Source organism: Gouania willdenowi, chromosome 6 (assembly GCF_900634775.1).
Source record: "Gouania willdenowi chromosome 6, fGouWil2.1, whole genome shotgun sequence".
In the NCBI taxonomy this organism is placed as follows: domain Eukaryota; kingdom Metazoa; phylum Chordata; class Actinopteri; order Blenniiformes; family Gobiesocidae; genus Gouania; species Gouania willdenowi.
Window position 1 is genome coordinate 66,204,753 of NC_041049.1, and position 15,404 is coordinate 66,220,156.

General features: G+C 37.8%; 1 protein-coding gene across 1 annotated transcript in view; it reads left to right on the forward strand.

The window, feature by feature from the left end:
- Window positions 1–15,404, forward strand: part of LOC114464562 (integrin alpha-11-like) — a 44,096-nt gene that overhangs the window by 20,006 nt on the left and 8,686 nt on the right. The window contains exons 8-21 of the mRNA XM_028448878.1: window positions 149–293; window positions 594–759; window positions 1,607–1,677; window positions 1,861–2,005; window positions 2,091–2,239; window positions 3,581–3,724; window positions 4,597–4,800; window positions 6,216–6,346; window positions 6,794–6,954; window positions 9,140–9,279; window positions 9,372–9,482; window positions 10,223–10,308; window positions 10,374–10,578; window positions 10,742–10,840. Coding sequence (XP_028304679.1) covers window positions 149–293; window positions 594–759; window positions 1,607–1,677; window positions 1,861–2,005; window positions 2,091–2,239; window positions 3,581–3,724; window positions 4,597–4,800; window positions 6,216–6,346; window positions 6,794–6,954; window positions 9,140–9,279; window positions 9,372–9,482; window positions 10,223–10,308; window positions 10,374–10,578; window positions 10,742–10,840 — 1,957 coding nt within the window. The remainder of the gene's footprint in view (window positions 1–148; window positions 294–593; window positions 760–1,606; window positions 1,678–1,860; window positions 2,006–2,090; window positions 2,240–3,580; window positions 3,725–4,596; window positions 4,801–6,215; window positions 6,347–6,793; window positions 6,955–9,139; window positions 9,280–9,371; window positions 9,483–10,222; window positions 10,309–10,373; window positions 10,579–10,741; window positions 10,841–15,404) is intronic.

Consider the following 15,404-nt stretch of genomic DNA (forward strand, 5'->3'; position numbering starts at 1 on the left):
CTATTAAACTTTTTTACAATTTAATTACAATTAAAAAATATTTAGTACAAAATTAGTTGTTCCAAAATTGATTGCTTTAAGACACACTTGAAGTACATTGATGATTAGTGTGGCTTCAAGTACACAAAAGTATGATCCTACTGTGCAGGTCTGAGGCGTTTGAACGCGGCGGGCGACCCGGCGCGAAGAAGGTGATGATTGTGATCACAGACGGTGAATCACATGACAGTCCTGAGCTGATGCAGGCCGTAACCGACGCCAAAACCGACAACATCACCATGTACGCCATTGCTGTGAGTCCTTCCTCAATATCTTGCTGAGTCACTGTAATTCAGGGGTGTCTAAACCCAGTTCTGGGGGGTCACACTAATCTACCAGATGTTTCTGTGCTCCAACACAGCTCAAAGGTTGTTGAAACGATCTGGTAACATGTATGAGCTTCACATACAAACAGCTTTTCCACATTTATATCATGAATGTTCATTAATGTGCTCTTTTTTCATTTTTATGACAACCCGTGTCGGATTGGAGGCCCTGGAGGGCCAGTTTTGGCCTTTGTCACCCCTGTTCTAAGTCTGTATGTGCCTCTGCAGGTACTTGGTTATTACAACCGTCGGGGAATCAACCCTGAAGCTTTTCTGAGGGAAATTAAATTAATTGCCAGTGACCCTGATGAGAAGCACTTTTTCAACGTGACGGACGAGTCTGCACTAAAGGACATTGTGGATGCGCTCGGAGAGAGAATTTTCTCCTTGGAAGGTGAGTACATTTTGAGTATGTTAACCCTGTAGGCAGGCCCGTCTCATCCACAGGGTATGCAGGGGATGCAACACCCGCACTTTCATAAAAACAAGAATTAATTCCCCTCACTTTTTACAGAGGGATTCATTGTTTAAAACCAGTTTAGGTCCAGTTAGATTAATTGAATTGTGATTAAACAAAGAGTTAACAGCAATGAGTGGCCAAAAATGGTCCAGAAGTGGCAAAAAACGTGGCAAGAAAAGAGAGAAAAGTGACTAAAATGGGCCAAAAGTGGCAAAGAATTGACAAAAAAGAGGAAACAATTGCAAAAGGTAGCTTCAATGAGCAAAATGTGGCAAACAATAGTGTAAAAGGGCCAAAAATGTTTAACAAAAAATGAAAACCGTAGAAAAATTGGATAAAAGTGGCAAAAACAACTTGCAAAAATAGACAAAAATTTGGAAAAAAGGATATTTATTGGCAAAAGGATTCTAAAATCAAATGTCAATTATTTTTTTTAAAAGGAGCAAAAATGGGATAAAGGAAGTTGCAAAATAGCCAAAGAAAAAGGGGTTAAAAAGTTCCCCCCTTTTAAGGTTTTCTTTGGGAATAATAATTAAAAATTAAGACATAAAGAGCTTTATCATGATTTTAGTAAATTAATTTCATAAACTCAATTGACAGTGGACCTTTGCCCTACCTTTAGAACACCCTGACTTTTAAAATCCCTGCTCCACCCGATATTGATCAGTTTTCATTGATTAATATTATATAACGCCGTAGTGTCGGTGTGTAAATGATTGGGATGGTGAAGTGTGGGTGGGGTGGACAGATCAGTGTACATTCTCTGCCGTTTGCTTTACAGGAACCAGCCATCAAGGCCGAGGCTTTGGTCTGCAGATGGCTCAGGCAGGTTTCTCCTCACATGTAGTCAAAGTAAGTGCTAACTACTGCATGCTACACAATGATCTGTTCACTTTGTAAAATCAGGGGTTTAACGTGTACTGTATTTTAACCATGAAGTTCTCACGGGAACCATGAATTTGTTTGAATATTCCTGCACAAACTGTACAGTAAAGCTGGGCTGTTCTCCTCGATTAATGGCCAGTTTTCCTTCAGGATGGCGTTTTGCTGGGTGCAGTGGGAGCTTATGACTGGAACGGTGCAGTGCTGAAGGAAACCAAACACGGGAAAGTTGTTCCATCAAAAGCCTCCTATCAGGATGAGTTTCCAGACACGCTGAAGAACCATGCAGCCTATCTTGGTAACCACAACGTTTTAAAATTGTGCTCTTGATTCTGTATTTCATTCCAAAATGGATTTTTTTTTTTTTTGCATCGTCCTTGTAGGTTATTCTGTGGGTTCAGTCACTGCACTGAGCGACTCTCAGCTCTACGTGGCTGGAGCTCCAAGATTTAACCACACTGGGAAAGTCATTGTGTTCACCCTCATGAATGACGGGAATCTTACCATTCTCCAAACACTGCACGGAGAACAGGTTACACGCACGCACGCACATGTGGTGTCCTATCGTGGTGTGCTCAATCAAAGCAGTTTGACAGTTTTGATCCTTTGAACCAGAACTATGGTGGTATGACAGGGTTCCCGCGCATTCTTAAGAAGTCCTAAGTTATTCAATTCATGAATCTAAGAATAAGGCCTTAATTGTCATTAGAATTTCTTAAATCAATGTTTCAAAAGTCTTACCTTTTAACACATAAGTATGGTTTTATGATTGTAATTAGTCTCACATTTCAATATAATTTATATTCATTTTTTTTTATAAATTACCATAACATGGTGCAATCATGACAGCAGATCCAACTACAAAACAGTGACGTGGTTGCTTTAAAAAACATGGGAAGATGTAAATGTAACAAAAATTGCCTGTCCAACAAAGATTTTTCTTAATGTTTTTTTTTATTTTTTGTGTTTTTGTTTTCTAAATTTCTAGCTATATTTGTAGTCATTTTGTGTGTTTTTAGAGTGATTTTGACAATTTTAGTCTCTTATTTGTATATTTTTCTGACAATTTGTGTATTTTTGTGTGTTTACGCCAGTTGCACATCTGCACTATACCCTGGAAAAAAATGTACCCTAACCCTATGTAATTAATGTGTCTTTTTTTGTGTGTTTTTTCAATTGTATTTACTGTGAATTTGGTCTTAAACTGAAACTGTAGGAACCCTGTATGATGATTCTTGATTCTCTTTGTATAAAAATGAAGCGTCAGGTTACATTATATCTGTTCTTGTACCCTACAGAGGATAGCTACATACTTTCCTGATTCTATTGTACATCTATTATAATACAGGTTCTTAACTGGCCCAAAATTGAGTCACACACCCAGTTTTTGAGGATTGTAGACAAAAAGCAATACAAAACTAAAAACCTTTTGTTCTTATTGTGGCTGCTCTTTCCCCAACTCTGGCAGCAAAAGTTTAGTTTTAGTCTTAAATTCAGTAAAATAAGGGTAGACTATTATAATAATGGGCATTTTCTTATTTTCTGTGTCCCTGCTGTGATATTCTCTATAATTATCTAATATAAACTGCTCCATATTTTCATTTATTAGTATGAATTACTCATTATTTGAAGCTGATGTTAGTTAAGGATCAGTGTAGTTATTATAAGATATATTTTAGTAAATGTATTTTTTTTTTTAGTATGACGCATAATACAATTGTTAACTAAATTTGCAGAAATACAGGAATTTTCTATGTTTTTGGGACCCACTAGCTTGTCTACTTGTAGTTAATGCATTGACGTGCACAGCATTTATATATTATTTATAGTAAATTGGTTTTCATTGTCTGATTCTGCTACTCTTTCTTTTCAGATTGGCTCATATTTTGGCAGTGTGTTGTTATCAATAGATATTGACGATGATGAAACAACGGACTTTCTCCTGGTGGCAGCCCCCATGTTCTACAGCCATGGGTGGGAGAGAGGGAGGATTTACATCTACTCTGTTACACCTCAGGTAATCAGGACAAGTCACATGATCGGTGCTGTGATTCTCAACCAATCCGGTTACAAATATATGGGGCGCTGATTGTAAAGTTGCACATGCTATAATAAACAGCAGCAACAAACCAAAAATGTGTGCATTTTTACATTACTTGTGAGATCTGTGATATTTACTTTTCTCGTAAAAATATGGTGTTGTGTTAAATCTAAATATTAAGTCTAAATCTAAATGTTAAATATGAAATCTAAACATTAAATCTAAATGTTACATTTAAACATAAATATTACATTTAAATATAAATGTTGAATCTGAATATTAAATGTTAAATCTAGATGTTAAATATTAAATCTAAACATTAAATCTAAATTTAAATGTTAAATATTAAAAATAAATCTTACATTTAAACATAAATATTACATTTAAATATAAATGTTAAATCTAAATATTAAATGGTAAATCTAAATGTAAAATTTTAAATCTGAATCTAAATGTCACGAATTAAACTAAACATTTTGCTAATATGCAAATACGCCGGAAGTACCATTTAACATTTAGTATTTAGATTTAACGTTCATATTTAAATGTGCAATTTAGATTTACATTCAGATTTAATATTTGGATTTAGATTTTATGTTCAACATTTGGATTTAGATTTATTATTTAGATTTAACATTGACATTACATTACATACAGAAAAGTACATATCACAAATTAAACATATATTGCTGTAAATGTTGTGAAAAGTTGTTTATTTTAGCATGTACAACTTTACAATGGGCGCCCCATACAAATATCAATTTACACAGATATTTTATGAGAGCAATTTCAACCTAATTTATCACATTTTACAAATGAAATATGACCATAGACTTCTGTCTCTGTAGGCGTCATTTGTGTCAGTGGATGTGCTGGAAGTAACTGACAGTGCTCAGAACTCCCGCCTGGGTTCAGCTATGGCCCAGATACCAGACATGAACGGGAATGGGTTCAAAGAGCTGGTGGTGGGAGCGCCGTTAGAGGACGACCACCAAGGAGCGGTCTACATATTTAAAGGTCGAAAGAAGAACTTCCAGCGCCACTACGCTCAGGTAAGGTTAATGATAACACACATTAACTAATGAATGAAAACATGTCCTTATTTTCCATGTTGAACAATATCTTATCTTTGCACAAAAGCCTGATTAAGTATTAGTTCTATGAATGCATAGTAGGAAAGAGTTTAAAAGCTAGTTTTAATACTAATTAACACAGATGTAAAAAGCACGGTACTGTTACGTGATTAAAATTGTACTCAAGTACAAGTCATTCATACATAAAATACTCAAGTACAAGTAAAAAGTAGCCCAATTGAATAGTATTCAAAGTAAAAGTCACTAGTTATTTTCACCCCTCACGTTTATTTTCGGTAATAAATCGTTGCCACGGTTCTCTTGCATACAGTAAACATCTCGTGTATAAAATTAAAAAGGAAATGACCAAATCTTACACAATTGGAACTTAATTTATTTTCCAAAAAGGCATCTGTATAGAATGAAACGAACATGAGACAGTGAAATCAACAAAACAAAACAAAAAAAAATCATAATAATACATAATAAATAATTACATAAATCAATCATTATCATTAACATGCTCGAAAAGGAGTAGGAAGAAGTATAAAAACTTGTTTAATCGTACCCCCTAATCTCTAATTACTTAATTTAATTTCCGATGTACAACTCTACATGATTGTCAATATGGTAATATAGTAACACATTCACACATCAATGTACGCTAATATAATGATAACTATACCCGGTTTTATAAATTATTATATCCGTGTCAACAGTATATCTGCAGATATTCATATAAATAAAACAAAACAAAATTTAAGAAATATATATAAATATGAGCCACCTAACCTAACAATTATTTTTTAAATAAAATAACACCAATGAATTAAAAAACTGTCAGGAAAGATGCATTTATTAACTCTAGAACTGAGAAAATAACCGGCATTTAATTTTGACGCCGTGCATTACATTTAATCTGATTGGTTGGCTAGGAAGTGATGCATCTGATTGTTGTCTGGTTATTTCATTTTTTGTAGTTTCACAATGTCCGTTGATCATTTTAAAACAAAAATTAAGAATTTACTCAGTAATGGTTGGGTGTAGAAATGTAATTAATTACTTTACTTCTTTTAAAACATACTTAAGTACAAGTAAAATAACTGATTTAGAAATATACTCAAAAAAGTACAAATACCCATAAAAGCAACTCAATTACAGTACCGTGAGTAATTGTAATCCATTACTTTTAGCTTTGGTAGTTACCATTTGTATCTGTGGCAGAGGAAATGCCAGAATGCCGCTTGATGGGTGGAGTCCTATATAAAGAGTCCCATTTTTTCCTTCTACAAACCAATGAATGACCAAATTTATCAATCTAGAAACATCTAAAGTGCAACGCTTTAAGACGTACGGGCTGTGCTAATTTGTGACCTTTTCCATTTCCTGCCCAGCGTCTGTCTGCAGCTGGTTTCTCTGCAGGTCTGCAATATTTTGGTCAAAGTCTTCATGCTGTTCTGGATGTAAATGGAGATGGTCTTGTGGACTTGGCAGTGGGAGCACGTGGAGCTGCTGCCATCATCTGGTCAGAATCAGTTTTATAACATTGTTAAAGTTCCAATTGAGTCACTAGCATTGGAGACTTTTTTTAATGAATCTGTGCTTATAAACCCAGCTTATAGTGTCCTCAACCGTAGACATTAGCTTTTGGTTTATATCTTTATAAATGAATTGGTTTTGGGGACTAGTTAATGCTTCCTTTATTCAGACAAGTTTTTTCAGAAAATGTTTTTCTCCCAACATGTTTCGACTGTCAACTGCCAGTTTTCGTCAGCGGAGTTCTGTTGATCGCCTTTGATGGTTCCTTTGAAGTTTCACTTGTAATAGTCTGAAAAACCTTGTCTGAATAAATGAAACCACAACTTAACATACTGTTCTAAAAGAAGACAAAATGAATCTCGCTGGAACTAGTTAATGCGTTACTGTAATGCGACTCATGCCCCAACTGAAGCTTCATCCCCACTGTGCTCAGGTCCCAGAGCGTTGTGCGGATTCGGGCCAAGCTGACCCTTGAACCAGGGAAGGTGAACACCTTTAACAAGGACTGTCAAAGAGGAGGGAAGCAGGTCACCTGCATGTCTGTCAGCGTCTGTCTGAGTTTCCGGTCCAACACCAAACTTAAGACTCCAGTTGGTGTGTAAAAGAAGCTCATGAACATATTTATTATTTTCGTAACACTTTTTATTGTGTGAGATTTGAACAAGCTCCCATATTATTGGTCATATAGTTTTTTTGAACCTGAGGATGCGAGTTATACAAAGACACAAATTATATGTGAAGTTTTTTGGCAAGCAAGGCCATCTGTTGTGGTGGTTTTGATGAATAAGATGGAGTCAAGCTTTAGAGTTTCTGGTCAGATGCAGACACAGGGTTTATTATGTCAAAGGGTTTATGTCGAACAGACCGGTCTGGGATTCAGAGGTTAACCAGCTGTGAGTGTGTGCCTTTGTGAATCTGTCTGCTATTCAGTGCACTCTGTATACAGTATGTTGTTGTTAGTAATGGTCAAAACATGACTGAGCCTCCTTGGTGTGTGCTATCAGTGTGCGACAGTATCTGGCCTGCCTAGAGTTCTGTATTTACAGTACATATTACCATCTAGTGAGTACAATTTGAATTGGTTGTAAAGTCCTATTTAAGATGCACTCGAAATGCATTTTATTATTGCATCTATAGTAAACGCGCCTCACACCGATACAAGTAGCAACACTGTGTAGTTCAGTATAGCTCGTGTATATATACTGTATATCTATGATAAGAATTTTTTAATGCAAAGAATATTGCTACATATTTACATACAAGGAAATGAATGGCATCTGTTGACCAAATATCAGTTAAAAAAAAAAAAAGGTGGAGCCTCATTATAGCTCCTTGAAGCACCTATTTTAAAGGGGTGGGCTTAGAAACAGTTAAAAGGGGCGAATTAAAAAGGCTCTTTGCAGCTTTGATGTTTTAGTGATTCCTCTGTGTGTGATAACTCCCAATGTAGCTTTTTCCTTTGTTCGGAAATGACCCTCAGAGACTGTTAAAGCTGCGCTCCTGTTGTGTCTGTGTGTAATTGTCTGCAGATGTGCACGAAAACCGTGCAAACCGCAGCCAACGGTCATTAAACATCCGTTACTGCCTTCTGTTCACCAGCACCTTGCTCCATTATCATCTGGTCCAACATGGTCTGAAAAAGACTGATAAAATCTTAGCTGTTCCGCAGCAATGGTCGGGGTCAGACGGGGGCCCCGGCATTTTCTGTCCAGACCAGTCCACTACATTAGCAGCTGACACCACGTAGAAGCTGTTATTAAGTCAGTGTTGTGGCTTTTTATGTCTTATTATTCCCCAGAAAACTTTAAAAGGGGGAAACTTCTTAAACCCCTTTTCACCTATTTCCTTTGGCCATTTTGCAACTTCCTTTATCCAATTTGTGCCCCTTTTCAAAAAAGTACTGACACTTTTTTTCAGGCTTTAGCTACCTTTTGCCAATAAATATTAAGTTAAGTTAATTTTGACACTTGTATCCATTTTTTGTCCTTTCTTTAATGTTTTGGCCAATTTTAATCCAAATAATCTACCTTTTGCCCTATAAATACCACTTGTTTCTTTTTTTCCCTACGTTTTTCCTCTTTTTGTTTCACGTTTGCCATTTTTTACTATTGTTTGCCACATTTTGCCCTTCTTCACTATTGTTCGCCAACCACTTTGGGAACCATTGGTTTATACTGGATGTTCTAGGAAAACTCAGACATGTAATCAATTTGACATAATTTCCCATATTTCAAACCAAACTAGAAACCAGACTAGAAATCAACAGCTATTTAAAAAGAACCAGCAAGCAAGAAAAATAAGTTCCAAGTAGAACAACAAAAAGTGGTGGGAAAAAAAAAACCAAACTAACTTAGAGGAAGCCTGCATGTAGAAACAAAAAGCGTTATTAGATTTATATTGCATTATATATCATACGTTTTATGTTTCTACATAATGTGGGTTTATGATTGCTGTTTCTCACTGAAAACGCCATTGGGCTAATTGATTAAATAAAAGTGATAATTCTGAATAAGATGTTTTCTTGTGTGCTTACAAGTTATTCTTCATTTTTTTTAAGTTATATATTATTCCTCAACAGAATCGGTAAAATTTCACTGTAGCGCTACATTGTATATGTCATTACATTATTATGTTTTTTAAGTGTGCAGGGGAACGGGACTGTAAAAAGATTGGGAACCACTGGTCTAAGGAATCACCCACTATTTTATCTTGCACATATAAACAGTTTGTGCATCATCGCTGTGCTGCACATGATCTTCTCATTCCTCTGCTTCCTCAGCGGTTTGGTTCTCTCTGCTGCTGGATGAGAATCGCTTCCCCCCTCGTGCCTACTTGGATGAAGCCCATCGACAGCAGCCTCTGAGGCTTCTCCTGCAGCCTGGAGGCCAGAACTGTCAGCAGTTAGGCTTCTCAGTGCAGGTCAGGCCACTATCACGCTCCTTTCTCAAAGCCAACTGTAATAAAAACATTTAGGGTTTATTGTTCTCCACAAATGCCTGTCTTTAAAACAGGAAACAACAGATTATGGTCGTCCCATCATGGTCGTGTTGACGACTGGGTTGCAGAGCCCTGATACTGGAATGGTGTTAGACCCAGACTGGCCGACAATCTTCAGATCTGAGGTTAGAGTTCACATTATTAGCGATCCCATATTACTCTCCATGTTTTAAAATTGTACATGCCAAAGTGGAACAGTGACCTCCCATACTTTAATTGAACAATAGAGTAAGTTCTACCCCGTACTGCATTCACAAGCTGTAATATCACCAACTTTATCATTGTACCGGTTGTTAGAGCTACTATCTTTACCAGGAAGCAGGTAACCTTTTAATTAATAATAATTAAAAAATGAATACTAAAAACACTACTGGTTTCCATATTTTTCCGAGCAATAGGAACTAATCGCCGGTAAATAAAGCCCAATAAGACTCTGGAAAACAATAACCAGGTATGACTATTTGCTGCCTGGTAAATATAGTAGCTCTAACAACAGGTACAATGATAAACTTGGTGATATTACAGCCTGTGCAGCAGTATGCGGACGCATTCACTCCGGTAGCCTATGTTTCCGGGTTTCAGTATCACCTGTATACTCATGCTGCTGGCCTTCTTACCTTCATCAATAATTATTATATATTTCTTTCTTTGTATTCAAGGTTGTTGTAAAAACTGGTTACTTTGTAAAAAAAAATTAACTCAATTATTTTATAAGAAACTTTTGAGAGACTTAAAAAAAGCTTTTAAATGCTTCAACACCCTTAAAGCCTTGATTTCTGTCCATTTCTTACTGTTACTCTCCTTAACGTGTGGATAATTTGAGGATTTTAAGTGACTAAACATAAATCTTGTTCTCCTTACTTAGCTTCACTACTGGAATGGGTGTGAGCAGGAGGATACTTGTGTGCCCGACCTGTTTCTTCACAGCTATACCGACCTCATCGATCTGAGGTGAGTGTTGTAGTTGTTCATGCCTTTGAGTTCAAACACGTTATAATTTTCTCCGTTACCCAAAGGCCTCTTTGCAGCTCACAAACACGGACAGGCAGGTCGCTCTGCAGCCATAACAAGTCGTCCGATGGAGCAGTGTTTGTGGTGGAGCCCAGGAGGAGGAGGATAGTGGTGTTCACTCGGTTGGAGAATCGAGGGGAGAACGCGTACAGAGCCGCCGTCCGATTCTCCACGTCGTCCAACCTCGTCTTCTCCCGCCTCTTAGTCAAGGTAGTAGTTTGATGAATGTCTTCATAGCTGCACCAACTCAAAACAAATCATGATGTTATCAAAAAGAGACTATTGTCCTGTAATAATTCCAGTAAGTTCGACAGTCGAAACATGTCAGGAGATAAAGGAAACCTTAACATGTGGACTATTCTCCTGCTCACAGGACCAATCAGATGTCCAGATTGAGTGCCACCCAGTAGCCATTTTGGCCAATCAGAGGAGCTGTAACATAAGTTCTCCATTCATGAGGTCGCTGTCTAAGGTAGGTTCGAACAATGAGAGCCTTTGACTTTTGGCTGATAACTCAAAGTCTGTTCTCTTTTCAGAAAACTTGATAGATTTTTACGTGAAACATGGTCACATTAAAAACAAAGTTTAATAAAAACTATTAAAAAACAGATTAAAAAAATATATACATATTTTCCTTTCAAAGAGAAATGACTAAATTTACAAAATCATCCTTTTATCATCCATTTATAGTCAGATTCTGTATGCCTCAACGCATGTGTTGAATCATTATTGGGGGAACTAGGAGAACGTGTAACACACATTGTGCTTACACTGTTACTGTGATTCTACACACACACACAGCATCATTAAAGGGGGTTGACATCGAGGTGAAGGCAATGATTCTTGAAACAAGAAACAGAAGAGAACAAAGGTCCAGAAAGTCATGTTGGTTATCACAAGACCAGCAATGATGAAGAAGTAGGGGGGGAAAACCCCCACCCCTGGAATCTGATCTGTTGGTTAAAAAAAAGCACCAGAAGAGCAACAGAGTCAGACAGAAGGACAAGGAAGTCAGATGGAGTAACATGTCTTTATATCCGGAGCAGTCTGCTGCAAAGGAAGCAGAGAACCTGTAGCTTTACATGTATCAGGGTTATTGGTTACGACATGTATGAGGGTTATTGATTATGTGAATAAATCTAATCATCTGTGTGAGGTGATGAAAGAAGAAAATTGACTGATATCCCGGTAATTGGAAACACCAGCATTAAAAGATCTACGCAGACAAGGTCCATTAAACATCTGTTTGCAGCTGTTTACCTGGAAAGATGAAAAACGTGTTCACCACATCTTTCAGAGCTTTTTATGACAGTCTGTGCAGCGGCTGTTTACTATTTCTTTCAAACGCCATTGTCATTTTTGACACGTCTTTAAGGGTGAAGGATAAAAAACGTAAAGATGAATCTTTGCATTCCATGTATTGCAGACAGTAAATGTTCTGTCTTCTTCTGAGACTGTAAAGGAACTCCATTGCAGAGATCAGTCACACATGTTTTGTTAGCTTAGCATGTAGCAGCGCTGGTACAGCAAGGCCAAAGGGTAAAGGGGCATGGCTATGTTATCAGCCCGACTTACCAGTACAAAATGTCCTATAGACTGATTTAATAAATAAGGAAGAAGAAGAAATATGCCATTAATTTAGTGGCTGATAAATTGTTGGACAGATAATTAACATTGGTAAAGCTAAAGTTGGTGCAAGAAACAAGGGTTGAGCATTAAAACAGCCCAAAAGAACAGAAACGGCTATGTGTGTTGAGATAACTAGTGCAGTGCCCGTAGGAAGTATGTGTTGCTATAGAAACGTGGAAGGTTAAGTAGTTTTTTCATGGATGGCCGAATGAGGTTGTTTGAAGGTGGGACGTCAGGGACATTTAGGTTTGTTGTGAAATATGTAGAGGGATAACTATTGTGATTGTTGGGCTGGTGGTGACGTGCTGACGTGGTGACGTATCGATCATTTCCTGTTTACGCTCTACCGCTGCTTGCAGCGCTCTACTACTGTGTTCTGCTAACTCTAATCAAACTTGTTGTCATTGATATTTTAGCCTTGAAAACACTTGTTTTAATTTTTTACCGTACAGTTAAACGTACGAAGGTTAAGTAAAAAGCAATCTCGCCTCTTATAGGCAGTACAATCTCCTTTAAACTTCCTTTTGTCCTTAGCTTAGCTTAGCTTAAATTTAGCACCTATGGCTTCTCTCTCCTCTCCTCCGCTCTCCTGCCCGGTGTGTCAGATGTTTAGTTACTCCTCGTCCTCCTTTAGGGACAATGGTAGTTGCATAAAGTGTAGCGTACTGTTAGATATGGAGGCGAGGATCAACAATCTGGAGAAGCGGTTCCGCACCCCTGATACCAAAACCGAAGCTAGCAAGCAGGACCTAGCCGGTGCGGACCGTGCTAGCGCTAGCTTAGCCTCCCCCCCGGCCAGCAATGAGTGGGTTACTGTCCGTGGTAAGCATAGTCGAAGGTCAAAAAGCCGCTCGGGACACCACCATGTTCACGTCTCAAACAGGTTCTCCCCCCTCCGTGAGGACAACACACTCACCGGGGAACAAACTCTGATAATTGGCGACTCCATAGTGAGAAACGTGAAGCTAGCGAAGTCAAATCTAAAGTTGCTGGCAAAGAGTAATCGTAAGTTTGATAGGATAGTCCTCCATGTCGGCACTAATGACTCCCGACGTCGCCAGTCGGAAGCAACCAAAGTGAACATTGAATCAGTTTGTGCTTATGCTAAAACAATGTCGGACTCCGTAATTTTCTCTGGTCCCTTACCAAATCTGACCAGTGATGACATGTATAGCCGCATGTCATCATTTAACCGCTGGCTATCGAGGTGGTGTCCAGAAAACGACGTGGGCTTCATTGATAATTGGAGATCCTTCTGGGGAAAACCGAACCTGATAGGAAGAGATGGAATCCATCCTACTTTGGAGGGAGCATCTCTACTATCAGAAAACATGGCACATTTATGACATCTCATGAATAAGACCATGTTACAGAGGGGGAGTCCTCCACGCCCCTCTGCGCTTGCCTTAGGACAGTTTCCCTCCCATTGCTATTATGATAGCTGTGTTCATCGCCATGACAACTGTTGTGATGGTGATGAATATTATTTTATAGAGACGGTGTCTGTCCCCCGACCCATATTTCACAATGATTTTAACATAAAATCAAATAAAAGAGCTATCAATTATAAAAATCTGAAAAAAATTAAAATCTCAAATCTAGAAACACCAAAACATAAAAGCATTAGATGTGCTCTATTAAATATTAGATCATTGAGATCCAAATCTCTACTAGTAAATGACCTTATCTCAGAAAATAACTTTGATTTATTCTGTTTAACTGAAACATGGCTGTATCAAGATGAATATGTTAGTTTAAATGAAGCCACTCCTCCCAGTCATTTAAATACTCATATGCCACGAGACATAGGCCGTGGAGGTGGTGTAGCAGCTATTTATCATTCCTCTCTCCTAATCTATCCTAAACCAAAGGCCAATTACACTTCCTTTGAAAGCCTGGTTCTAAATTTATCTCATATCAAATCAAAAACCTGCCAGCCAGTCTTATTTGCGATAATTTACCGTCCTCCAGGCCCTTATTCTGAATTTCTATCAGAATTCTCTGAGTTTATATCAAACTTAGTCCTCAGTTCTGATAAAATACTGATAGTAGGAGATTTTAATATCCATGTGGACAAAGATAGTGATAGCCTGAGCTCAGCCTTTATGTCCCTAATAGACTCAGTTGGCTTTTTTCAAACTATTAATGAAGCTACTCATCGTTTAAATCATACTCTTGATCTTCTTCTAACATATGGCCTTGATATTAATGAACTAAAAGTCTACCCTGAAAATCCTCTGCTATCAGATCACTTTTTAATATCTTTTAACATTATCCTAGAGGATCTCGCACTGTGCAATAAAATAGTTACGAGTAGAAATCTGTCCAACAGTGCTGTGGCTAAATTTAAAGAGGCCATTCCTGCTGCCTTACACTCAGTGCACCATCCAATAAATAACTATGATATTAATTATAACCCCTCTCAACTGGATCTGCTTGTCGATAGCTCTGCTAGTCTACTAAAATCCACCTTGGACTCAATTGCCCCATTGAGGGAAAAAACTATTAAACGTCAGAGGAAAGCTCCGTGGTTTAGCTCTGAAACTCACACACTCAAACAAACAACCCGTAAATTAGAGAGAATGTGGCGCTCCAATAAAACAGAGGAGTCACGAATACTTTGGCAAGAAAGCCATAGTAAATACATGACAGCCTTACGACATAGTCGATCTACAAACTACTCCTCACTAATTGAAGAAAATAAAAATAATCCGAGGTACCTTTTCAATACTGTAGCCAGGCTAACACAAAGTCAGAGCTCTATTGAGCCCATGATTCCTCTAGCCCTCAGCTGTGAGGACTTTATGACATTTTTTAACGATAAAATTCACAAGATTAGAGATAAAATTAGCCACTCCCTGCCTTCACCTGGGCCTGCTGTACCATTAAATGTAAATAGGCCTAACCTAAACTGTTTCACACATATAGGACTTCAGGAACTTAACTCTATTATTTCATCCTCCAAACCATCGACCTGCCTTTCAGATCCGATCCCAACTAAGCTGTTTAAAGAAGTTATTCCCCTAGTCTGCCCATCTTTTTTGGAGACAATAAATATATCCCTATCAATAGGCTACGTGCCACAGTCCTTTAAAGTAGCTGTAATCAAACCCCTTCTCAAAAAACCTACTCTTGATTCCAGCACTTTAGCAAACTACAGGCCTATATCTAATCTTCCTTTTATTTCAAAGATTCTTGAGAAAGTTGTGGCAGCTCAGCTCTGTGAATTTCTTCAAAACAACAGCCTGTTCGAGGACTTCCAGTCAGGTTTTAGAGCTCAACACAGCACAGAGACTGCTTTAGTTAAAGTAACTAATGATCTACTCTGGGCTTCAGATGAAGGACGACTCTCAGTGCTGGTTTTATTAGATCTTAGTGCAGCTTTTGACACTATAGATCACTATATT